Source organism: Bufo bufo, chromosome 7, assembly GCF_905171765.1.
Source record: "Bufo bufo chromosome 7, aBufBuf1.1, whole genome shotgun sequence".
Lineage (NCBI taxonomy): Eukaryota > Metazoa > Chordata > Amphibia > Anura > Bufonidae > Bufo > Bufo bufo.
In genome coordinates, this window is record NC_053395.1 from 26,935,251 (window position 1) to 26,961,788 (window position 26,538).

General features: G+C 46.7%; 1 protein-coding gene across 1 annotated transcript in view; it reads right to left on the reverse strand.

The window, feature by feature from the left end:
- Nucleotides 1-4,558: 4,558 nt before the first annotated feature.
- ERN2 (endoplasmic reticulum to nucleus signaling 2) overlaps nt 4,559-26,538 on the reverse strand; it is a 31,748-nt gene continuing 9,768 nt past the window's right edge. The window contains exons 5-22 of the mRNA XM_040440641.1: nt 24,696-24,768; nt 24,465-24,587; nt 22,894-22,995; nt 22,460-22,721; nt 21,546-21,624; nt 20,535-20,682; nt 19,190-19,308; nt 18,268-18,453; nt 13,955-14,189; nt 13,569-13,659; nt 12,367-12,556; nt 10,706-10,805; nt 10,339-10,538; nt 10,114-10,261; nt 9,850-9,977; nt 8,182-8,305; nt 7,672-7,739; nt 4,559-5,854 (exon numbers count right to left, since the gene is read on the reverse strand). Coding sequence (XP_040296575.1) covers nt 5,672-5,854; nt 7,672-7,739; nt 8,182-8,305; nt 9,850-9,977; nt 10,114-10,261; nt 10,339-10,538; nt 10,706-10,805; nt 12,367-12,556; nt 13,569-13,659; nt 13,955-14,189; nt 18,268-18,453; nt 19,190-19,308; nt 20,535-20,682; nt 21,546-21,624; nt 22,460-22,721; nt 22,894-22,995; nt 24,465-24,587; nt 24,696-24,768 — 2,559 coding nt within the window. The 3' untranslated portion in view covers nt 4,559-5,671. The remainder of the gene's footprint in view (nt 5,855-7,671; nt 7,740-8,181; nt 8,306-9,849; nt 9,978-10,113; nt 10,262-10,338; nt 10,539-10,705; nt 10,806-12,366; nt 12,557-13,568; nt 13,660-13,954; nt 14,190-18,267; nt 18,454-19,189; nt 19,309-20,534; nt 20,683-21,545; nt 21,625-22,459; nt 22,722-22,893; nt 22,996-24,464; nt 24,588-24,695; nt 24,769-26,538) is intronic.

The following is a 26,538-nucleotide window of genomic DNA, read 5'->3' on the forward strand; positions in this document are numbered from 1 at the left end:
GGGCTCTAGAGCGGAACTGAACTGATCAGTTTTAACCAAATGCATTCTGAATGGAGAGTAATCCGTTCAGGATGTCTTCAGTTCAGTCTTTGACTGTTCAGGACGGAGATAATACCGCAGCATGCTACAGTTTTATCTCCGGCCCCCAAAAAACTGAACTTTCTTGAATGCCGGATCTGGCATTTTTTCCGTAGTAACTTATTCGTGCCAGATCCGTCCTTCCACTCTGCGCATGCACAGATTGGTAAAAATGTGAAAAAATAGAGACTGATCCGTTTGTCTATGACAAATGGACAGACTGTTCCGTTCTTGCAATGCATTTGGTGAGATGGATCCATCTACAAATGCTGTCAAGTTGCATGCAGATTGCCTGATCCGGCAGGCGGTTCTGGTGCCGGAACTGCTTACCGGATAACTCTGCCACAAGTGAAAGTACCGTAAGGTTGGCTGAGAAGACCATGGTGCTTATAGGAGCGCTGCAGCCACCTCAAACAGCTCCTTGAGTGTTGGACCCCCCCCCCCCCCCCCCCCCCCCATGGTCAGGATAGAAGAGTCAGAAGACCCCTGGTACTTCAGCGATGTAGGTTGTCTACTAAAATTCCTGACTTATTATAGTTTCGATGGAAGGGTCTGGCGATCAGTGGAGCAATGTGCAGATTTGGCTCACCTTGGAGGTTAGGATGATATATGGTTTGTCTAATGCTTCTGGGGAGCAAGCAAAGGGAGTATATTGCAGCAGAAGGGGCATGGTGGGCTAAGCTACAATGATGACTGGGGTCTCTTCAAAGACCCCTACTGATCTAATATGAAGTGTTGTAGCCTTTTTCTAAGATATATATTGGAACACAAATGGCTGTGGTGCAGCTTTTGCTTTTAAGGGGTTTTCCACTGCTTGGAATCGAGCAACTATAGACCAGTGAGTCTGACATCAATAGTAGGCAAATTAATGGAAACCCTATTAAAGGATAGGATTGTGGAACATCTAAAATCCCATGGATTGCAAGATGAAAAACATGGGTTTACTTCAGGGAGATCATGTCAAACAAATCTTATAGATTTTTTTGACTGGGTGAATAAAATAATAGACGGTGGAGGTGCAGTAGACATCGCATATCTAGATTTTAGTAAGGCTTTTGACACTGTCCCACATAGAAGACTTATCAATAAACTGCAGTCATTGAGCATGGACTCCCATATTGTTGAGTGGATTAGGCAGTGGCTGAGTGACAGACAACAGAGGGTTGTAGTCAATGGAGAACATTCAAAACAAGGTCATGTTACCAGTGGGGTTCCACAGGGATCTGTACTGGGACCAATTTTGTTTAATATCTTCATAAGTGATATTGCAAAAGGCCTCGCTGGTAAGGTTTGTCTTTTTGCTGATGACACAAAGATATGTAACAGGGTTGATGTTCCTGGAGGGAAACGCCAAATGGAAAAGGATTTAGGAAAACTAGAAGAATGGTCAGAACTCTGGAAACTGAAATTTAATGTGGATAAGTGCAAGATAATGCACCTGGGGCGTAAAAACCCAAGGGCAGAATATTTGACACAGTCCTGACCTCAGTATCTGAGGAAAGGGATTTAGGAGTAATTATTTCAGAAGACTTAAAGGTGGGAAGACAATGTAATAGAGCAGCAGGAAATGCCAGCAGAATGCTTGGATGTATAGGGAGAGGTATAAGCAGTAGAAAGAGTGAAGTGCTTATGCCGCTGTACAGAACACTGGTGAGACCTCACTTGGAGTATTGTGCGCAGTACTGGAGGCCATATCTCCAGAAGGATATAGATACTCTAGAGAGAGTTCAGAGAAGAGCTACTAAACTAGTACATGGATTGCAGGATAAAACTTACCAGGAAAGGTTAAAGGACCTTAATATGTATAGCTTGGAAGAAAGACGAGACAGAGGGGATATGATAGAAACTTTTAAATACATAAAGGGAATCAACTCGGTAAAGGAAGAGAGCATATTTAAAAGAAGAAAAACTACCACAAGAGGACACAGTTTTAAATTAGAGGGGCAAAGGTTTAAAAGTAATATAAGGAAGTATTACTTTACTGAGAGAGTAGTGGATGCATGGAATAGCCTTCCTGCAGAAGTGGTAGCTGCAAATACAGTGGAGGAGTTTAAGCATGCATGGGATAGGCATAAGGCTATCCTTCATATAAGATAGGGCCAGGGGCTATCCATAGTATTCAGTATATTGGGCAGACTAGATGGGCCAAATGGTTCTTATCTGCCGACACATTCTATGTTTCTATGTTGTTGGGGGCAGATACCCGGCCCCCCTACTGATGAGCTGCCAGAAACTATATGATGGACAGAAGGCTCCATCCATGGTGTAGTTTTCTTGCACTTGAATAGGAAGTGAGCCGCCGTCCCCAGACATGACCACTGCCGTGAATGGAGCCTTCTGCTTCCAGCTCCGTAATCTGTAAGTACCAGAAAATCTGTGTAGCCGTACCCCTTATAGGACGTGTACAATATTCATCAGACCCAGAATGCATTATATTGACACCCACACCAGTCTATCAAGGAGAGCTTTTAAGTGCAGGTATGCCTCGTGGTGACCCAAATTTCCCTAGGAGTGGGGAAACGTGTCAAATTCTATTCTCCAGGAGATGAGCAGCTGCTTGAAGTGTCTGGCAGCATCTTATTCTCTAGCTGGAAAAACATGCACTAGGACGATGTGTGGGGGGGTCGGGAGGAATTGATGTTGGGGGAACAAGTTTGAAGTGAGTGGGCAGCTTGAGAGTTGATCTCCCATGATGCAGCAATTAGAGATGAGCAAATTTCATATTTTGAAATTCGTTCACGCTTCATTTGGTAGATGGATTCCCATAACGCAATGCCTTTAGAGGTGTTCCGTCATAATGGAAGTCTATGGGCTGCAAAAAACTGATTATGCAGGGAAGTCCTCTCCTGCATAACGGAAACTGGACGGATCCAGATTATGACGGAATGAATAACTAAATGCCTCTAAAGCAGGGATGCGCAACCTGCGGCCCTCCAGCTGTTCAACTACAACTCCCATCATGCCCTGCTGTAGGCTGTCCAGGCATGCTGGGTGTTGTAGTTTTGCAACAGCTGGAGGGCCGCAGGTTGGGCGTCCCTGCTTTAAAGGCATTCTGTCATAGAACTGCGTTATGGTCCGTGGTAAAGGAATCCATAACTCAATTCTCCTAACATGAAATTCGCTCATCTCTAGCAGCGATCTTGGAAGGTTCTGATGGGGCAGTTCAGAGATGTCAGACCTTGCCTTTGTATGAATGAGTGTTGGATGTTACAGGGTTCAGGAAAAAGAACATGTAGAACCATGAACGCAGTCAGGACAGTTGCTATAGGTAAGGCTACTTTCACACCTGCGTTCGGTGCGGATCCGTCTTGTATCTGCACAGACGGATCCGCACCGATAATGCAAACTCATATCCGTTCATAACGGATCCGTTTGCATTATTCATTCAAAAAAAAGTCTAAGTCGAAACGGATCTATCTTGATTACATTGAAAGTCAATGGGGGACTGATCTGTTTTCAATTGCACCATATTGTGTCAGTAAAAACGGATCCGTCCCCATTGACTTACATTGTATGTCAGGACGGATCCTTTTGGCTCCGCATCGTCAGGCGGACAATAAAACGCTGCAAGCTGCGTTTTAGTGTCCGCCTCAAAAGCGGAATGGAGAGCAAACGCAGCCAAATTGATGCATTCTGAACGGATCCGTATCCATTCAGAATGCATTGGGGCTGAACTGATCCGTTTTGGGCCGCTGGTGAGAGCCCTGAAACGGATCTCACAAGCGGGCCCAGAAACTGCCAGTGTGAAAGTAGCCTAACTTGTAGCGGTGCCCTGCAAGCTTTGGCTACATGGTGATTCCGAATTGCACTGCACACCAATGATATGGAGGAAGCAAACGGGTAAGAGACTGGCAGCAGGTAAGAAAGAGACTGGCAGTGGGTGAAGTAGGTTTAAGTAGATGACCCTAATGTAAGACAAGTGCACATGCCAGAGGTGGGACCTGAACCTAGCTCTAGAACAGAGTGCCCAAAGTGGATGTGCTCCGCCACCCTTATTTAATTTCTATGGGAGCGCAGAAAATAGCCAAGCGGTGCGCTGAGCTTTTTTTTTTTTTTTTTCAGAACTACCATAGCAATGAAGACGCTCCATTCACGGACGGTCTATGGAACTGCCGGAAATGGCCGAGAGTATTTTCAGCACTCCGACGATGGAGGGCTATCACGGTTGTGCAGTGCGCTCTTGTTCACTTTGGGAGCTCTGGTCTAGAGCCAGATGCAGGTCCCACCTCTATCTGACATTGGTGGCATATCGCTAGGATAAGCCACCAATGTTTGAGGTGAGACGACCCCTTTAATAGTCGGAACAGTGGTTATTACATTGGCACATTTAATTCCATCACTTTAAAAGAATATATACAGACGCTCTCCGGCAAATACAAAATAAATTACATCCTTAAAAAAATCCTTAACATCCTTAATATTTAGGAAAATAGAATCTATGGTGAAGAGTAGGGATGAGCGAATCGACTTTGGATGAGCGCTCCGTACAGTATTAGAATGTATTGGCTCCGATGAGCTGAAGTTATCACTTTGCATAATAACTACAGAAATTGATTTATACGGTAAACAATTTCCCGAATTAGGGACCGAACCGGCGTCCGGGAAATGTTTTTTTTACAGTATAAATCAATTTCTGAAGTTATGCGAAGTCTCGTGAGACTTTGTGAAGTGATAACTTCGGCTCATCGGAGCCAATACATTCTAATACTGTACGGAGCGCTCGCTCCGTACAGTATTAAATCCAAGTTTTATGCGAATCGACTTCGGAAGTTTTATCCGAAGTCGATTCGCTCATCCCTAGTGAAGAGAACAGACCCTTATAAAGACACAAAGGGATTGTCCTATTTTGACCACCCCTTTGTTTAACTGGACCTTGGGTCCAGCAGCTAAAATCCCAGTGACCACCTGTTACCCGGTGACCACGAGTCCTTCAGAGTGTAACATCCATATACTCTAGTAGTGGAGGTTCCAACACACCTTTAAAGGGGTATTCTGGTTGTCACAAACTATTGGCGGGGGTCCCATACAGCCTGCAGCCCCCCTGAAAAGAATAGAGCAGTTGGCTGCACATGCACGCAGCTGCTCCATTCACTTCTATAGGCATTGCGGAGATTACTCAGCGCTGTACTCCTGAGGATAGGAGATAACTTGTAACAACTGGAATACCCCCTTTAATGCAGCATTCCCATGCACCAAAATAGATACAGATCTAACAGGAAACTTATTCCTACTTTAATGCAGAGATCTTCAATGTGTGCCACAGCAACTACAACTCCCATCACGTCCTGACAGGGCAGGCTGATAGTTGCAGTTTTGCTGCAGGTTGAAGACCCCACCACTAATGGGATCTGCACCTGTTTTTAGAAGTGTGGGCGGTAAGGAGCTCCTTAGCTGCAAGTGACCACCGTCTTATTAAGGTGCCCTTGTGTAGCACATTATATAAAAGCAAAGAGTGATAAAAATAATCGTGCAAATACATAATGCAGTGCAATGGACAGTATAAAAACAGGGGGCCTGGTCACAAATCAAGTCATGTCCAGCTTGACCCCACCACAGACTGGTCTGGTTACTTCAGGCTGTCTGGGTGGCATCGTCAACGTTCTGGCTCCCAAAGATAATAGGGGTGGAATGGTCTCTCATGTGCACACTGTTCCAAAGCCTGGTGTGTGTGAAGGAGCAGAAGCGGGAAACGGGATGTAAAATAAGCCACGAAATCATCAGGGACAGAGCCGAGTGTCTCCTGGACTTCAGCCGGCAGTTCGTGGTAGTGATGTTTCTGGAGAAAGCCAAAAATTGACCAAGTTATACATAAAGACACATTTTTATACTTTTCTAATGCATCTAAAATAGAAATTCAGCTTTCAAACTAGTATTTAAAATCTGTTTTAGGTCTATAGCTTCTATGCAGACCTATGCGTCTCCACGGTTACAGACTACAAACAAACCCTGTGTAGTCTGATCCTGCGGTCACACTCCCTTTCTGTGTTCCCCACTTTTTTCTCCCATTATATATGCAGTAGGTTACCAAAAATAAAAATTAACAGGACAGGTTATTTTCGGGAGTACTTCATGCTCCAACTGAATATTATTTTTAATGCAGTTTTGGCAGATAAAGCTACTGTACTCTTGACTATAAGATGCACTTTTTCTCCCAACTGTGAGGGAAAAGTGGCAGTGCGTCTTATAGTCCGAATGCTAACGGTCATCAGCATGCGGGAAGTGCTGCGCTGGCTCTACTCAACCTCCCTTGTCTTCTTCCGGACCAGGCTCTGCACTCTGTCCTGACTGTCTACAGCGTCAGGACGTAGTGCACGTAGGCGTACAATATAACCTGTGCGATGTCAGGTCAGTGCAGCGCGGGCCGGAAGAAGAAAGAAGATCTGGGAGTGGATCTGCAGAGTTGCAGCGCTGTCCGTAGCAGGAGAGGTACTTTTTTTTTTAAATGTCTGAGGATGATGGTCTGATCTGAGGCTGATTGAGCTTGAGGGTCTGATCTCAGATCTGATTAAGAATGGTGGTCTGACTGGGGGGGGGACTGATCTGAAGTCAGGTGAAGATTGGGGGTTTGATCTGAAGTCTGCTGAAAAATATTTTTTTCCTCCTCTAAATCATGGTTGCGTCTTATAGTCAGATGCGTAAGCTGCAAGAAGGCCCTAGAGCTCACCTAGTGCTTCCTCAAGACCCCCCACCGATCTGATATTGATGACCTGTCCTGAAGACAGGTCATCAATATCAAACACTCGGAAAACCCCTTTGATGTTCTAGAGATGAAAATCGATCCTGGTCAAGTATTACAGGTGCATGACTCCTTACAGCGAAGTGTATCAGAGATATCTCACAGCATTCAGGGGGCACTATTTCTCCTTGAGGAAATGCAACTTGACATATGGTGTCTTACCGTCAATGCTCCCTGGGAAAATTATAAAAATTAGCTCTTCTCCAAAAAGAAGAAAGCCACCTAGTGCCACCTATAAGTAGCCCCATTTATAGGGGTCCTACGGGAATTATTTAAAATGGCCGCCAACAACCTATCCTAGAATGCGAGCAGGACTGGTTGCCTCCACTTGCAGAGCTGACTAGAAGGGTGAGGGGACGGGGCCGGACTACACACTACGCTCTGGCATTAGCATGTACTACACACTGGTGAGTGTTGCTGTCAGGCTGCTCAGCCTTGATGGCCTGTCGTAGGCAGGATTGCAAGTCTTGAAACATGATTAGGGATTTTAGCCAAGACAAGACAGAGTCTCCTCCAAAAGGGAAGCCATAGCCACCTGCAGACAGTTGTTATGGGTTTTGCACACCTTTTGCCCAGGATGCATTCCCTGGAGCACCCCTTAGGCCAGCTGTTCTTCTTCTCCAGTACACTCTCTGAGAGCTACGCCAACGGCTTCTCACCCAGCCAACAAGCACCATGCTGTCTACTGACGAGGAGCAACAACCCCAGAGCAGCTGGGCAGGGTTTTAGTCACTGACAAAAAATGGAGAGTATCACTTGCATGATGGGGGATTGGTGGAGAGGATGAGGATTCTCCTAAACGTTACATGATTTTACGAATCTGCTTCTAATTTACAGCCAGCCGTGGTGTAATCTACCTTGTTTCTCATGGCCCGGAGTAAATCTCGTACAGAATTTCCACGATAGGAACGGAATTTTCTGAGGTCTAGGGGGGAAAAAAAAGAAAGAATAAAACAAACTTTTTCAGGTCAACTGGTATGCCTACACACTGCAATGGTGATCCCCCTTTATATGGAGGTATAATTCGCCATCCACGGCGGTTTTTCCTTCTGAACGCCATTTATCCTGTTTATAGATATGTTCTACATTAAAAATGGAGTCATTAAATGGCATTTCTTCTACTGATCCCGAGTTACAGCCTGTATTATAGATCAGAGCTGCATTCACAGGCTTCAGAGCTGAAATCTCCCAGCGCTTCTTGTTGGTTATTGAAACGTAAAAATACAGGTGCTCTTAAAAGAACCGATCACATTTTAGCCGTCACTTTTTCTAGTAAGTGGCGTCAATTTAAATGACCAGATTGGTTAGTATGGGTTACCCCCCCCCTCGCTTTTCCTGGCACTGATGTTCTTTGGCTGTGACGTTACCTGTCTGTAGGGGAACAGATATGTGTATTCGCCAGTTGACACGGACAACGGAACGAGCATTCGTCTCAAGGCTGACGATCAGAGGGCTCTCCTGTGGCTCCTTCTCAATGCGGTCACTGACATCCTGAAGGTATGAGGAAAACAAAGTATTACTGGACTGGTTGTAGCTAATATTTAAATCTAAGACTCAATGGATTATCATAGATATTAATATATTTTATAATATATTTAATTATACATATATACACATTGCTTCTCTTCACACAGCAACCACAGGTGTATACAGCAAGTTGTGCCACGTTATTAAAGGGGTTTTCCAGGCTCCTGATATTGATGACCTATCCTTAGGAAATGTCATTCATGCCCTTTTAGCGAGGGTCAAACCTCCCGCACCCGCACTGATCAGTTGTTCCCTGCAGCCTCCAGCACCAACACTTGCTCTTTGAACGGAGCAGGAAGCACAGCTCCAATCAAAGTATAGTGGCCGTGCCGGGGTACTGCAGCTCAATTGAAGAGAATGGGAGCTAAGCTGCGTTAACGAGGCACAGCCACTCCCTTTGATTGGCGCTGTGCTTCCTGCTCCATTTAAACCAGGTATCCTCAAACTGCGGCCCTCCAGCTGTTGTAAAACGACAACTCCCACAATGCCCTGCTGTAGGCTGATAGGGCATGCTGGGAGTTGTAGTTTTGCAACAGCTGGAGGGCCGCAGTTTGAGGATGCCTGATATAAACTGTTTCCAGGACAGAGGCTGCAGCGGGGTGTCAGGCCCTCACTGATTAAATACTGATGACCTATTATGAGTAGTGTAGAGCGAATCGAGCTTCGGATCCAAGAGACATCCATACGGCAATAAAATGTACAGCCTCCGGTGCGGTAAAATTTGTTATCACCAAAGTTTCGCGAGGTTTCGGTGAATAACTTCGGCCATCGATTTTTAAACTAAAAAAAAACATTTTAAAAACTTGGATCCGAAGTTGCCTTCGGTACCGAATCCGACTTCAGATCCAAGTTTTATAATGGTTTTCAAGTTTAAGAATCGAAGTCCAAAAGTTATTCCCGCGAGACTTCAGTGACAACGAATTTCCATCACCGGAGCCCATACATTTGAATGCTGTACGGAGACGAATCTCCGTACAGAATTCAAACAAAGTTTTGAACGAGTCGACTTCAGATCTTGGATCCAAAGCTCGATTCGCTCAACACTAATTCTGATGATAGGCCATCAATATCAGGAGCCTGGAAAAACCCTAGGACAGGGGATAGACATCCGATTAGTGAGTGTCTGACCACTGGGAGCCCCTTCGATCATGAGAACAGGAGACCCGTTGTCAATGGGCCGCTGGTCGCACATGGCGAAGATAGCGGAATACAGAGCACAGTTATTCCTGGAACTCCCATAGAGACGAATGGAGCAGCAGTGCGTATGCTTGATCTGCACTCCGTTCGTTTCGGGGGGCGGGGTCCCCGTTCTTGTGATCGTGGGGATTCCAGCCGCAGGACCCCATCTCGTAGTTATTCCCTATCCTGTGGATAGGGAATAACGTGCAATAACTTTGGCACCCCTAAAAAGATTCAGCACAGAAGTGTGGACCCATGTAGTTGAAATACAGGGTTTATATAAGGACATGATGTAATAGACACTTTCTGAACCCTTCCACCACTCAGACCTGGAAAAATTGCAGTTGTTTTTCCCGGGTCCAGAAGAAAGGATGTCTCAGAACAAGAGGCGCTGAAGGTCGGAGCTTTGGGTCACTGTTGATCATGCCTTCAATCAAGTCCCGGGCTACCACGTTGTCTGCAGACACAATTTGCCGATGTTACATAGAAGGACTATATAGACATTGCTGGCCACATGACATCTAAGTGGTCCACATCACTGCGCTACTGTATATACGGAGTGCCCAATATCCAGATATCCTACAGCTTCTTACCATGCGTCGCCTCCTGGAGGTGTGGAAGGCTGTACGAACCGTTCAATATATTGCCTTGTCTTCTCAAGCTGTCTCCAAAGGGATGCTGTCCACTTGCCAGGACATAGTAAAAGACACAACCAGCAGAGAAAATGTCCACAGATGCGGTCTGAGAACATAAAATAGAAATGGTATCTCGCGCTGCACCTGGCTTTTTGCATCAGATGCAACCCGGTAACCACTTACTGGATTCTGGGTCCTTCCATCGCGCAGAACTTCTGGTGCGATCCAGCCTTCGGTCCCGGGGATCCCCGAGCGCAGGCTGAAGCTGTTCCTTCCCACTGCTAGCTTCTTACAAAGGCCAAAGTCTGATATAACCGCTCGCTGCCTGCCCTGGGCATTGGGAAGGGAGATGAGGATATTACACGGCTTCAGGTCTCTGTGCACTGAGAAGGAAAAGGACAATATGTTCAGCCAGGGGCCAGAATACAGGCCGGGCAAAGGGGGTCAGTGCCCCTTGGCATCTAGAGGCCACCATCACAGCAGGTCGAGCTGCATCTCCCTTTGCAAATATGAGATATGTGTTACTGAATAAGAATCCAATACGCCTCACCAATATTGAGAGAGTGCAGATGGGCGAGTCCAGACATAGCTTGATGGAGAAGGGCCACGTGATCTAGGCCGGCGCGAGGAAAAGTAGGATTCTCCACATACTGCAGGAAAAACAGGAGATATGGTTAAAGGGGATGTGCCATGGTTAAATATTGATGACCTATCACGCGATAGGTCATCAAAATCAGATAGGCGGGGGGTCCAACTCTTTGGGCGCTGCTTCCTCTTCAAGATTATCTGCACATCGTCTCGCTTGTAGAGGCAGCTCAGATTAATTACAACTACTCGTCCCATTCACGTGAAAAGGAAAAGCACAACACTTTTTGATAAATTACTATGTTATTGGCCTTTCACCAGCCAAATTCTATTTTTATTTTGATCATCTTCCCGTTTTGGGTGTGGAGGGGGAGGATATGTACCCTCCTTATTTACAGAGAGAGACAGGGAGGCAGTACTATCTGTACCTACATCATTTATAGGGGGAGACAGGGAGGCAGTACTATCTGTACCTACATCATTTATAGGGGGAGACAGGGAGGCAGTACTATCTGTACCTACATCATTTATAGGGGGAGACAGGGAGGCAGTACTATCTGTTCCTACATCATTTATAGGGGGAGACAGGGAGGCAGTACTATCTGTACCTACATCATTTATAGGGGGAGACAGTACTATCTGTACCTACCTCATTTATAGGGGGAGACAGAGAGGCAGTACTATATGTACCTGCCAGGGAGGCAGTACTATCTGTACCTACATCATTTATAGTGGGAGACAGTACTATCTGTACCTACATCATTTACAGGGAGAGACAGGGAGGCAGTACTATCTGTACCTACCTCATTTATAGGGGGAGACAGGGAGGCAGTACTATCTGTACCTACCTCATTTATAGGGGGAGACAGGGAGGCAGAACTATCTGTACCTACATCATTTATAGGGGGAGACAGGGAGGCAGTACTATCTGTACCTACATCATTTATAGGGGGAGACAGGGAGGCAGTACTATCTGTACCTATATCATTTACAGGGAGAGACAGGGAGGCAGTACTATCTGTACCTACATCATTTACAGGGAGAGACAGGGAGGCAGTACTATCTGTACCTACATCATTTATAGGGGGAGACAGGGAGGCAGTACTATCTGTACCTACCTCATTTATAGGGGGAGACAGGGAGGCAGTACTATCTGTACCTACATCATTTATAGGGAGAGACAGTACTATCTGTACCTACCTCATTTATAGGGGGAGACAGAGATGCAGTACTATATGTACCTGCCAGGGAGAGACAGGGAGGCAGTACTATCTGTGCCTACATCATTTATAGGGAAAGACAGAGAGGCAGTACTATCTGTACCTACATCATTTACTGGCAGAGACAGAGAGGCAGTACTATCTGTACCTACATTAATTATAGACAGAGACAGGGAGGCAGTACTATCTCTAGCTACAACATTTACAGGGATGCAGTACTATCTGTACCTACATCATTATCATGAATCTATTTTGAAGTTCAAAATGGCCACAATGGAGTATTTTATTCATAGTCATTCTATTTGCCTGACACTCAAAGCCAGGCAAAGCACACATGTTCTATAACATACACTGAAAGTGCTTGCTACAGCACCGTCATCTCCCTACCCTGCAGCCTTCTACTTACCTCCTGCAGGGTGGCTGCACACAGCTCCAAGGCAATGTAATAGAACAGCCAGTCGCTCTCTGTACAGTAATAACGGATCACGTTGGGATGCTCATCAGACTCTCGCAGTAGCTGCACCTCCCGATCGGCAAGCGTAAAACTCTCTGGCAGGATTCTCTTCACGGCTACTGAACGTCCATCAAACTTGCCCCTATAGGAAAATAAACTCCAGGTTAATATTAAAGGGCATCTGTCAGCAGTTTTGTACCTATGACACTGGCTGACCTGTTACATGTGCACTTGGCAGCTGAAGGCATCCGTGTTGGTCCCATGTTCATATGTGTCCTCATTGCTGAGAAAAATGATGTTTTAATATATGCAAATGAGCTTCTAGGAGCAACGGGGGCGTTGCCATTACACCTAGAGGTTCTGTCCTCTCTGCCACTGCTGTGCCCTCTGCATTTTGATTGACAGGGCCAGGAAGTGAAACACCATCACACCTGGCCCTGTCAATCAGAGTGCAGAGGGCGCGGCAGTTGCAGAGAGAGCAGAGCCTCTAGGTGTAATGGCAACGCCCCCGTTGCTCCTAGAGGCTCATTTGCATATATTAAAACATAATTATTCTCAGCAATGCGGGCACATATAGACATGGGTTGTATCCACTCTAGACAATCCTCTGTGATCTAAACAGTCTGTACTCCAAACTGACACACTGTAACAAACCCACAGAGTAGCAGAGGCCTGGATGCAAGCGTAGCAAACCATCAGCTGTGAGATGTATAAGGTCAGTAAGAGTTTTCAGTCTTTGAATGTAAATGAGAATATTTTTATGCACTGAGATCTTGAAAATGATGATGAATTGAAACACGTAGGCCCATTTACTAGATTTTGGTGTAAACTGCCGCATAAATAAAAAGTCACAATTTGCGGGAATTATACATTAAAAAAATAATAATAATCTGACATTTTTCTCAGCACTTGCCAAATCGGAAAAGTGTCATGAAAAGTTGCACATTTTGGCACAAATCTATTGATTTCAGTTTAATTTTCAAACTTTTAATCTCACGTGTGTAAATCCTATTAAATTATATACATTTTTAAATAAATCTGGAGCAAATCAGTACAACTTCCTTTTTTCCCCCCAAAGACTGTCGTTCAAAAACTTTAGGTTTGAAAGGCGCTGAACTTTTTATTATATCGTTTTAATATGATTCACTATTTACCTGAATACAAATGTTCCCCCAGCTCCGCGCCCCAAAACTTCTTTGGGGGAAAAGGACATTTTGCCCACCTCTATCTCCTCCTCATTGAAAGCTGCAGAAAGAGAGAAGAAATCATGGCGGCCCTGAACGACACGAGTGATTTACATACTTCAGGCCTCATAACAGGAAAACGGGCCTTGCTGTCCACAGCAACCAAATATGCAGGGGCTGTCCTTCATTTTCAGAGACAGTCCTGGCAAATTCAGGCTGTCCTAGCACAAAAATTGGCAAGTGTATTAAACCTTCCAAAATGGCTGCCCATATATCACAGAGGACACTTTTATTTAAAGGGGAAGACCCGTATGGCTAATAAATTGCCTCCACCATGAACCTGCTTCTTGACTCACCTTCCGGATCGCCGGTGCTTAACCTCTTTGTGCCATTGGCCTGACTGTATTCCTGTTCGCCGCTCCTCCGCTTGCCGCTCCCTGAGCTGTGTTCCCCCGTTGAGGCGGTGCTCTCGGTAGTAGTCACCTGTGGAGAGGCCTCGGATGCCATTTGCTGCTGATGCTGGAGCTGCTGGAGCTTCTCCTCAAGCTGCTGCTGTAATTCCTGCTGCTGCCTGCGCTGCTGCTCCCACATCTGAAAAATACAGACTCCATTATCATCCTGTCATTGTACACATGTCTCCAGCGGTGTGAAACTACATCTCCCAGCATGCCCTGACTGCCGTAGGCTATTACAGCATGCTGGAAGATGTAGTTTTACCTATAGTAAGTCCAGGTCCTCCTAAAGTAAGAATGATATTTGTACCGTGTTAGCCGGTAAGTAGAAGATAAAACAAATGGGATTCCTTACAGGTTATCTGAATAGATGATGATACAATTGCAAGCTTTCGAGACTACTTAGGCCTCTTCCCCCGGCATCTTTTAAGACAACATCTGAAGATTCACATATTTATACACCAAGGTATATAGAAATAGAGAGGTGGATGAGATCTGTGATGTAAAGCAGATCAAACAGTTGTAGATAAGTAGCGGGAAACTTTTATTGTCATTGTCAGACGCTCACTGTCCTCTCCAACAACAGGAATGTTCCCTTGCAAACAGACCAAATGTAAGACCTGTCCGTGCATAATGACCACTGACAAAGTACACATCAGAACGACAAGATCCACATATGTGGTCTATTTTATTGTATGTACCAAATGTCCTACTAGGCGTCTCTATGTTGGTGAAACTGGTCAAAAGCTTACAATTAGGCTACTTTCACACTGGCGTTTTGGCTTTCCGTTTGCGAGATCCGTTCAGGGCGCTCACACGCGGTCCAAAACGGATCCGTTTTTGCCCTAATGCATTCTGAATGGAAAAGGATCCGCTCAGAATGCATCAGTTTTTGCCTCCGATCAGTCTTCATTCCGCTCTGGAGACGGACACCAAAACGCTGCTGTCCGCTTGACGAAACTGAGCCATCCGTCCTGGCACACAATGTAAGTCAATGGGGACGGATCCGTTTTCACTGACACAATCTGGCACAATAGAAAACGGATCCGTCCCCCATTGACTTTCAATGGTGTTCAAGACGGATCCGTCTTGGCTATGTTAAAGATAATACAAACGGATCCGTTCTGAACGGATGCATGCGGTTGTATTGTCTGAATGGATCCACACCAAACGCAAGTGTGAAAGTAGCCTAAGAATGAACTCTCATCGCCGCACAATAAAAGAAGAAAGGAAACATATGCCTGTACCGAAAGTCTTTTGCAGCCATGACCACAACATCACAGACATGTAAGGCTACTTTCACACTTGCGGCAGGACGGATCCAACAGGCTGTTCACCCTGTCGGATCCGTCCTTCCGCTATTTCGCCGTACCCCAGCTCCGTCCCCATTGACTATAATGGGGACGGGGGCGGAGCTCCGGCGCAGTACGGCAGTTCGCGGTGAGAGGCCGCCGGACTAAAAAGTCGGACATGCAGGACTTTTAGTCCGGCAGCCTTTCGCCGTGCACTACCGTGCTGCGCCGGAGCTCCGCCCCCGTCCCCATTATAGTCAATGGGGACGGAGCGGCGGTCCGGCGGCACGGAGAAATAGCGGAAGGACGGATCTGACAGGGTGAACAGCCTGTTGGATCCGTCCTGCCGCAAGTGTAAAAGTACTCTAAATCTCGATATTCAACGGGAATTTCAAATCTCAGAAGGACAGAGAAGTCTGGGAATACAAACTCATGAGGACCTTTGACACGCTCCGATCATGAAGTAATGTGTATCATAGGTCTCTTAAGGAATGTGCCCCTCAGACCTCTTGGGTTCATCCCATTAATGGACTGGGCAGCACGGTGGCTCAGTGGTTAGCAGTGGTGCATGGAGACTTTATGTTCTCCCCGTGTTTGCATGGGTATCCTCTGATAGGGAACTTAGCTTGTGAGCCCCACTGGGGACAGCTGGATGCTAATGTCTGTAAAGCGCTGCGGAATATAGTAGCGCTATAGAAGTGCATAAAATAAAAATAAAAATGGACTGGATATCTATTAGAGGAATTAAAATTCTCCCACTCCTTATCTGTAACTGCTACAACTGTCTGTTTCCTCCTCCACTCATATTGATCTGCGTTATGTCACTCGTCTTATCTCCCTCCCTTCCTATTCGTCTTTTTTTTTTATAATCTGTACAGTTGTTCCACTTTGGCATACTCCTCCCCGACAAGCGTCCCCGTCACCATGGGAATGCCTGGGGGTTAGAATATACCATCGGATCTGAGTTTTCACAATCTCATTGATTCTCATTACGAAAATTCGCAATCAACACTACTCCTAAAGTCAAAGACATTGCAGCCTTCTCATTGGCCCACAAGCTAGAAGCAGGGAGGGATCATGTGTACTGATTAAAAAAAAAAAAATCTCAAATATTCGAAATTACTAATATATATCACTATATTCTAAATATTCGTGAATTCTTGAAGTGACGATATTCGCGATAAAAATTTGCAATTCGAATATTCGTGATCAACACTGGATATCACTAGCGCCATCGTTGTGGCACACAAGGAGCATGAAGGCGTACAGTATCAAAGGGTGAAAAGCCAGTAAAGCTTTTTATATTGATCACCAGAAGTAGGGGTGGGCGATATAGACGATATAGGCGATATGCGATATAAATTTGTGCCACGATATGGATTTTGAGCATATCGCCTATATCGCCGGAACGCGATATGATCGCGCTCTCTGCGCGCACCATCTTCTCCTGAGCCGGCACACTGGGCACAGTGGAGAAGGAGAGAGTCCCTCCCTCCCCACTGTGCGCGGCTGCCGCTGACCACCAATGACAAGAGGAGGAGGAGGGGAGGGACTGACTGTAAATCATTGAGTTTTCACGATCTCAGTGAGCGCGTGAAAACTCAAATCCGATGGTATATTCTAACCCCCAGGCGTTCCCATGGTGACAGGGACGCTTGCCTGGGGGTTAGACTATACAGGGCCACGCCGCTGACAGTAGAACATTTAAAAACGAATCAGTAACTTTAACTTTATTAATTGCTGATCTCTTTAATGTATACCTTAATAGGTCTTAGCTCCGGTAACAGCAGGCAGTGCGGGGGGCGGCGCTCACTCACTGACGTCACGCGCCTGCTCCTCCCACTAGGCGGCGCAGGCGCGTGACGTCAGTGAGTGAGCGCCGCCCCCCGCACTGCCTGCTGTTATCGGAGCTAAGACCTAGTAAGGTATACAGTAAAGAGATCAGCAATTAATAAAGTTACTGATTCGTTTTTAAATGTATTCCTGTGAGCGTCGGGGGGTGGGGGGGGGGATCTGTGGATGGCACCGTTTAGGGGAGGGGGGGGTGTCTGTGGATGGCACCGTTTAGGTGAGGGGGGGGATCTGTGGATGGCACCGTTTAGGGGAGGGGGGGGATCTGGGGATGGCACCGTTTAGGGGGGATCTGTGGGTGGCACCGTTTAGGGGGGGGGGGGGGATCTGTGGATGGCACCGTTTAGGGGAGGGGGGGGATCTGGGGATGGCACCGTTTAGGGGGGGGGGGGGGATCTGGGGATGGCACCGTTTAGGGGAGGGGGGGGGATCTGGGGATGGCACCGTTTAGGGGAGGGGGGGGGGGGGGGGGGATCTGTGGATGGCACCATTTAGGGGAGGGGGATCAGCTCCCTGCTGCTGTGTGCACAAAGCACAGGGCAGCAGGGAGAGTGTAAAGTCCTATTCACCCTAATAGAGCTCTATTAGGGTGAATATGACAAGGGTTCTACGTTCTAGCCCTTAAGGAGACTAATAGTTATTAAATAAAAAGTAAAAAAAAGTTTAAACACGCCCCCCAAATATAGAAAACAATATATCGCGATATATATCGCATATCGCACATGCTTAAAATTATATCGCAATATAGATTTTAGGCCATATCGCCCACCCCTAACCAGAAGTTATTAACATCCACCAAAAAAAAAAGGACAACGTTTCAATTTATACTGACCGCAATTTAGTCCACAGCAAAGTACAAGCACCACCAGGCCACTCCCCAACGCGCGTTTCGCGTGCTGCTTTCTCAAGGGGTAGTGGCTTAAAATATGCCTGGGGAATCTCACTTTTTTTTAATTGGAATTGAGGATATTTAATCCTCCTAGTCAAATGGCTGACAATAGAGAACAATAGACTGCATTCAGCTTCCTAATAAAAGACGATATATTATACCACATCCCCCCCCCCTCCTCTCACCTTAGGAAAAGTGAATCCGAACAGCACCCATCCCCCAAGGAGAAGCGTGATGATGCCAGTGAAAAGCAGATTGGTAATCGTAGAGTCTGGTAAAACAATTCCTGCTTCTTCTGTGGTACCTTCCGTCTTTACTCGCCCTACTGTGTCGCCCTGAGGGGATCCTCCCTGATTCTGCGGGGTCAGAAACTGCAGGGAGATGAGAGGATGGGTTTCACGACATGCCACTAATTCAGGTGAAAACTGGGAAGGTACATTTCGAGTTCAGCCAAAATGTGAATACCGATATTTAAGATGTTACCTCTAATGCTGAGATATGACTGCTTGTAGTTCCAGGCCTAAAGCCTGAGGCTGCACTACTGAAAGATTCTGACGACAACATGGCTCTATCTGATTTCGGTCAGGTGCAACGCTGCTGTGGGGACCTTCGGGTCACAAAATACATTGATGTACCCCTACATATCCATACATAATTGCCACTATTCGATTGAGTGAGGACGTAGAGACCGATGAGGATGGCGATTTTGATCCACACAAGCTCTCCATGACAATCCCGCACCAGACAGAAATCTGAAGAACCATCATAAAGGGGTTGTCTCATCTCAGGCAATGGGGGCATAACGCTAGGATATGAACCCCATTGTCCGATAGGTGCGGGTCCCACCGCTGGGACCTACACCTATATTGAGAACAGAGCCCCGAAAGTGGTGGAGGGCGCACTGCGCATGCACAGCCGCCCTCCATTCATTTTCTATGGGACAGCCTAAAATAGCCATCACTTTGCGGGGTTCTGTTCCCGATATAGGTGCGGGTCCCATCACCTATCAGACAATGGGGACATACCCTAGTAATATGTCTCCATTGTCTCAGAGGAGACAACCCCTTTAACAGGTGCCAGGCGATCAATATTCTGGATTATTCTTACGTCATCAAATAGGGTCTTGGGGGCTGGACCACGAATTATTGTCTCAGTATCCCTCCTCAGGGTCTCGGGAAATGCTCGGAGCATGGTGGTGTGAACAACGTGAGGAACTTCATGGTGTCCTTGATGAAAAAAAAGTGTTATCCAGTGAGACTTCTAATTTTATTAAAGGAGTGATATAGTAGGATTAATTAAACATAACTCAGTCTTGGATATACTTAGGTTGCAATGTTTGGTATAAGAGCTAGATGGCTACAGAGGGGACGTCATGTATCTAGACAAAGGAATTCCTTAGCTTTGGTTTTCCCACGCTAGAATATCTTAATTGCGTCCGGATGCATACTATGGGGGTATATACATCACTCTTTGTTAAAACACGCCACAATCCTATTGGCTCATTTGGATCGTTAGGATGTAAGGGTAAGACCCAGGTTTTTGCTAATAAAAGGGATCTTTTGCTGTTTGAAAGTCATGTCTTCTCCTTCTTTTGCCCCTAGACTAAATGTAAAGATTTGGAACATTGCAGACAACATGGTTAGATCCTACAGAAATTGTACCATAACAGGAGTGCATAGGGTCAGTGAAGATGGGGGGCTGGCTCAGGGTGTGTAGTGGCCCCTGGATGAACACACGTTGGGTGCCCATGTCTTATGTGATGGAGTTAAGTAAAGGTTAAGGCTACGTCCACATCTGTGTTTTAGAAATCCGGTAGTCTGTTCCGGCAGAGGAGCGGAGTACCAGAATTGCAGTATCCGGCATAGCTAGACACCGCCAGGGCCCACCAGATCCTTAGTTACTATAATGGGATCTGTCAGGTTTCCACAAACAATGACGGCTTTCTGCCTGAAAAACAAAAGCAGCGTGCAGCCGGTATTTTCCAGCAGCAATCCGTCGTTCTTGCCGGAAACCTGACGGATGCCATTATAGTGGACAGAGATCTTCTGGGCCCTGGTAGCGTCTGACTGGGCCAGATATGATAATTCCAGTACTCTGTCGGAACAGACTACCAGAATACTGTACTGCAGAAGTGAACCTAAAGTAATACTGCCCCAACAGTGATTAAATAATAGCACTATACAGTGCCTATATACTACTGCCTTAGTGTACATACATAGTACAGCCACACATCATTGGTGACAGAGTCCTGTAGACCCAGGATTGGATCAAGGTCTGTGGTGGCCCCTGGACAGACTTATTGGGGGGTCTTCATGCAATAGTGCCCGAGCAGAAACTAAATAAGACCACTACACAGTACACAAATACTACTGCCGTAGCAAGCATGCACAATACAGCCGCATAGTGAGCCATGTAGTAACATTCACCTATCCGCCCTTGCTACTGCCATTACCTATAAGCAGCCATTGGTTTGCAGATACAATGCTCCCAAGCGGGTACTTGACATCTGTGGTTGGCGTGACACCAAACTCCGTGGACTCCTTTAGGGTAACATCCTTAGTGGTGGGCCCCTCTATCCGGGCCAGTGTGATTCCCCGGGGCTGGAAGAGATACCAAAACATGACTTAGAAAAAAAAAAAGGAATACCTAAGGTATCTTTATGTACATGAAAAACAGAAATGCCGCCTTATCAGTGCTTGATGTTTCACGCCAGATGACAACACTTACGCTGGGTTCACACCTGAGCATACTTGTATGCGCTCTGTATGCGCGATTGTATCGGGCGTTTACATACGCGGCTCCGGAAACAAGCAAACGCCCATTGTCGCGCGTTCCCGGAAGTCTATGTGCGGAAACGCGCGACAATACGCCCCAAAGAAGCTCCTGTACTTCTTGGGGCGTAGGGCGTTTTACAGCGCGTTCGTACGCGCTGTAAAACGCTCAGGTGAGAACCATGCCCATAGGGCAGGCATCTCAAACTCGCGGCCCTCCAGCTGTTGTAAAACTACAACTCCCACAATGCCCTGCTGTAGGCTGATACCTGTAGGCTGTCCGGGCATGCTGGGAGTTGTAGTTTTGCAACAGCTGGAGGGCCGCGAGTTTGAGATGCCGGCCATAGGGGATCATTGGTTTTTGCCTGTTGAGCGTTTTACAGCGCGAAAACGCTCAGGTGTGAACCCAGCCTTACTACACGTCTTCTGGTTTTGTACAGCTTTGTCATAGGGACAATGCGTGGGACGACATCAATGTCCACACCCTAGCTGACAATGATAGATCTATGAATTCATGGAGATAGACTTGGATCTATGCAATGTCCCTAGGAAAAGTCAGAATCTCAGAAGGGCTTCCATAGCGACGAGACGACTCCACAAAAATAGTCCGCCCTTATACAGTACATGACATTATGATAATTGGAGGAACATGAACAAATCTCACAAAGAATACAGATTGAAAATATTCCCACCACTACAGAGACGCCCTCGTGGATCAGCGACGTGGACGCATAGAATCCGCTGGCGTGCTTCCCCACGTACAGAGACGGCCTGTAAAAAAAGAAAGAAATGTCCCAAATGTTATTCCAGGTCAAAAAATTGATTACTTGGACCCCCATCGATCAGCTGTGATCTGTGTGGAAGCACAGCGTGAAGTGCTTAATTTCCCTGCAGCACCTCCACAGGGGAAATTAAGTATTACATGGTGCCTACTGAAATCAATGGGCCGTCCATGTGGTGTAAGACTGTGCTGACCTCTCCAGAGGAATAACTAGCTGATCGCTGGGGGTTCACTGATTATAAGAATGGGGGTCCCGTTCCCCTGTTCTGGTGGTGGAGCAGCAGGTCGGGCATTCTCCTGTAGAGAATGAATGGAGCGGCAGGCGCATACATGACCTGCCACTCCATCAGAACAGGACCCTGCTCCTCATGATCGGTGGGGGTCTTAGCAGTCAGACCTCCAGCGTTCAGTTAGTTATACCCTATCCTGTGGATAAAAACGTAATAACTTGGCACAAACCCTTTAATGTACACGGGTAAACCACCTTCACCAAAGCTCTCAAGAGGGTAACCGCCAGGGGCGTAACTACCATTGCGGCAGACCAGGCGACTGTTATGGGGCCCAGGGCAAGAGGGGGCCCAGTCTTAGTTGGGATCATCCTCTCTTCTACTGGAGGTGAAAACTTGGTCAGGAATCCACCCTCTAAAAGGAACAACTTTTAGCAAATGAGGCAGTGGAATAAAAGGCCCAAGGGTCATTGAAAAGGGGTTTAGGCAGCAACCCTTATGTCCTCTGTGTGGGGGGGGGGGGCCTGGTTTGATCCTTGCTGTGGGGCCCTTACCTCTCTATGTACGCCACTGGCGTCTAGCAGGTAAGGGTACTCACAGCAGGTGAGTCTTGGTGCTGCTCAGATCCTGCACAGCCTGATAGTTCCATTTGAGGAGACGGATGTCCTGGGAATTGAACGTCAAGTAACGGAGGGTTTCCAGCGCGACATTCAGATGCGGGATTCGCCTCAAGCTGTCTTGGTGCCACATGAAAAGTCCGACCACTGGAGAACCATAATTCTGCATCCATAACACTTCTCCGCTCCCCTGGTCAGCGGTCACCAGCATCCCGTCTCCAGTGGAGGCAAAGTGAGCCATCTCTATGGTAAATAAGGGGAACTCAGATGTATGGAAAGCAAAGACATATGTCCGTAATGCCTTTCTCTACCATGTATAACAGTTGCCCCCAACCTACTGCTTTCCAGCGGTTGCAAAATTACAATTTCCAGCGTGCCCTGTCAGCCTGCGGCCCGTGTGCATTACTATACTCACTGTATTCGTAGTTCTCATCACACAGAGTAGCGGAGTAGTCATGGAAGGTGGCATTCCAGCGCAGTTCCCGGGATTTGGTGTCATACATTGTGATCATGTACTCTGCACGGTAATAGATGGTTACCCTCAATAGGACTATAATATACCATAGCAGTCAGCAGTGAACACTTAATGGGGCTGTCCAGTATTTCAATACTGGTGACCTACCCTCAAAAGAGGTCATCAATATCAGATTGGTGAGGGTCTGACTCCATGCGCCCCTGCCGATCAGCTGTTTGAAGGGGTCAGAGATCTTAGGTTAGCGCTAAGGCCTCGTCCTGTGACGTCATGTCCATGGGTCACATAGCCTTCGTGTAGCCCAGTTCCATTCAAGGGGGCTGCAGTGCCAAGCACAGCCACTATACAATGTACGGCGCTGTGCTTGGAATACTGTGAAGTGGCCTATGGGCTTGTCCAAACACTGCAGCCCCTTTAAACTGCTGATCGGCGGGGACACCAGGAGTCAGACTCTCACCACTCAGTTAGGAAAGGTCATTAAAAAAGGGGTTGTCCCATATTGGACATTGGGGGCATATCGCTAGCATATGCCCCCAATGTCTAATAGATGCGGGTCCCACTTCTGGGACCCACACCTATCCTTAGAATGGAGCCCTCCATTCATTTCTATGGGACTCCTGAAAATAGCCAAACACTGGCTCGGCTATTTCCGTAAGACCCATAGAAGTGAATGGAGCGGTGGCCGTGCTTGTGCATCGCGCTTCCCATTGATTTCAATGGGACGTCCGAAAATAGCAGAACGCGCTGCTCTGCTATTTTCGGCAGTCCCACACAAATTAATGAAGGGCTGCCGCGCATTTGCAGTGCTCCCTCCTGCACTTTGCGGGCTCCGGTCTAACGATAGGTGCGGGTCGCACCTCAATCAGACATTGGGGGCATATCCTAGCGATAAGCCCCCAAAGTCCAAGATAGGACAGCCCCTTTAATATTGAATTCCTGGAAAACTCCTTCAAAAGTACGCCCTAATGAAAAGTAATAAAACTGTATAAACATACTTTGTGTCTCAACCAATTCATCACATTTCTTGTTTCAAGATCTCTGCTTGCTGTCAGTGAGTGCAACCATTTATTTCTAGAGACCTGAAAACCTCTGCTGGGCTAGCCCTTCGCACACCAAGTGATGTGTCAGTCGTATGTGGTCGAGGCGGATTTACTGTTTCCATTCGCTGACAGCAATCACAAACTAAAATCGGTGAGGAATTGAAACTCCAAGTCCTATTGGAAAGCTGCATTATACAATAAGTAAGCTTTAAAGGGGTTGTCTCACATGGGCTTCACAGAGGGTGGTCCCCCTCTAAGGGTCAGAGTGCAGAGGCGCCCTGTAATGGTGGTCCTTGTTTCGGTGGACCTGCCCCATCCATGCATTATGCGGTCAGCTTTAATCGGACTGGATTGAGAAGCTGGACCCACAACGGGTCAGTTCCTATGTAAGAGCGGCTAGTCATTAAGAGACAGCCCTTTAACTTAGCGGAGGTGTAGAGCATGTGTGAGACGGCGTGCATCTGTGGAACTCACGTGTCCGTCCTATGTACAGGAGAGGAGTGGAAGGACACAGGCCGTCAGACGATTCCGTGGACAGCGTGGTCTGCTTCTCTCCTGACTTCGGATCCAAAACGAACCAGGTGTCCTGCTTCTTCCCTGTCCAGATTGAATCACAGGCAGATTGTTATGTGGCCCTAAATGTGGCCCCTCCCATCAGAATACCCAGACACTAGTAGTATACATTGCACAGAAGGCTGCCATTACCTGTATAGAGGATTCCATCAGAGCTGCGGCAGGGGGAGGACTGGACCAGTTCCTGGATGGTGAAGGGTAATTTCTAGGGAATATGGAATCACAAATGTTAAGGCACCGGGAACTTAAATGGAACCTGTCCCCAGGAAATTCACTGCCACACTGCCTTGTAAGTCCACCTCAGCTGAAGGTAATGATACCTATCACTTAGCGATCAATGAGCAGTTAAGTGCATCAAGGGCGGGCCCAGTCCACTCTGTGCACCCTTGCTCCTCCTGCGTCCTCTGACAGGGTCAGGTTCCTGCATGGTCATCTTGCCAGGTGCTGCCCATCAAGAAAGAGAGATAAGGGCTGAAGGAGGAAGCAGGAGGAGCAAAGGTGCACAGAGCAGCTTAAGCCCGCCCTCTGTGCACTTAACTGCTCATTTGCATATGGACTAATAGTGCTTTTTCTCCCGAATGAAGCAACAGATCACTGATTACATTTGGCTGAGCTAGCTTACAAGGCATTGTGCCTGGTTTATCAGTGAATTTCCTAGTAACAGATCCCTTTAATAAGATCAGCATCCAAACTGGCCTTGACACTTGCGTCGTTAATTCCGGTATTGAGATCAGAGGCAGAGGATCTCAATACCGGAATAAAACGGATACGTTTTGATTTTGCACATCACGATGCATCCGTTCGGTTAGGATTCAGTTGTGTGAAATCAAAATGGAAAAAAACGGATCCGTCACTAAATACATTGATCAGTTTTTTTTAGGCTCCTAAGAAAACGGATCCGTCACCATTGACTTACATTGTTTTCAGTGGCAGATCTATTTTTTCAGTTTTTATGACCAGTCACAAAACGGAATGCTGCCAAACAGAAGACATCCTGATGCATCCTGAACAGATATCTTTCCATTCAGAATGCATGGGGACTAAATGCAAACATTTTATTCTGGTATTGAAATCCTCTGCCGGATCTCAATACCGGAAAACGCAAGTGTGAAAGTAGCCTAACTAAACAGCTAAGGCTACTTTCACTCTGGCGTTTTGGCTTTTCGTTTCGGAGACCCGTCATGGGCTCTCAGAAGCGGTCCGAAACGGATCAGTTTTGCCCTAATGCATTCTGAATGAGGAAGGATCCGCTCAGAATGCATCAGTTTGCCTCCGTTCAGTCACCATTCTGCTCTGGAGACGGACACCAAAACGCTGCATGCAGCGTTTTGCTGTCCGCCTGATGCAGCGGAGTGAAACGGGTCCGTCTTGAACACCATTGAAAGTCAATGGGGGACGGATCCGTTTTTTTATTGTGTCAGAGAAAACGGATCCGTCCCCATTGACTTACATTGTGTGCCAGGACGGATCCGTTTTCTCTGACACAATAAAAAACAGATCCGTCCCCCGTTGACTTTCAATGGTGCTCAAGACGGACCCGTCATGGCTATAGAAGACATAATACAACCAGATCCGTTCATGACGGATGCAGGCGGTTGTATTATTGTAACGGAAGCTTTTTTGCAGATCCATGACGGATCCGCAAAAATGCTAATGTGAAAGTAGCCTAAGCAGCAATCCAAACTTTCTTTTAGGATCCTAAAATATTCATTTTATTATTCTTGTTCATATGTAACTCCGTATATACCATTGTGACTAGTGGTCCTGCCATGGGCACCCTTAGACCTTTACTTGAACTGCATACAGATGATCCTAGTCGCTGATACAGAGGACAACCACTATGACAAGGCTGTAAATACCAGGATAGTGGTTTGCACGCTGCTTGGGTAAACATTTGGAGATGGAAAATTCTGGACCAGTGTTGGTACCCATAGCGGTTCCTCTTGACTCATGGCTAGACATACAATAAGCTTCC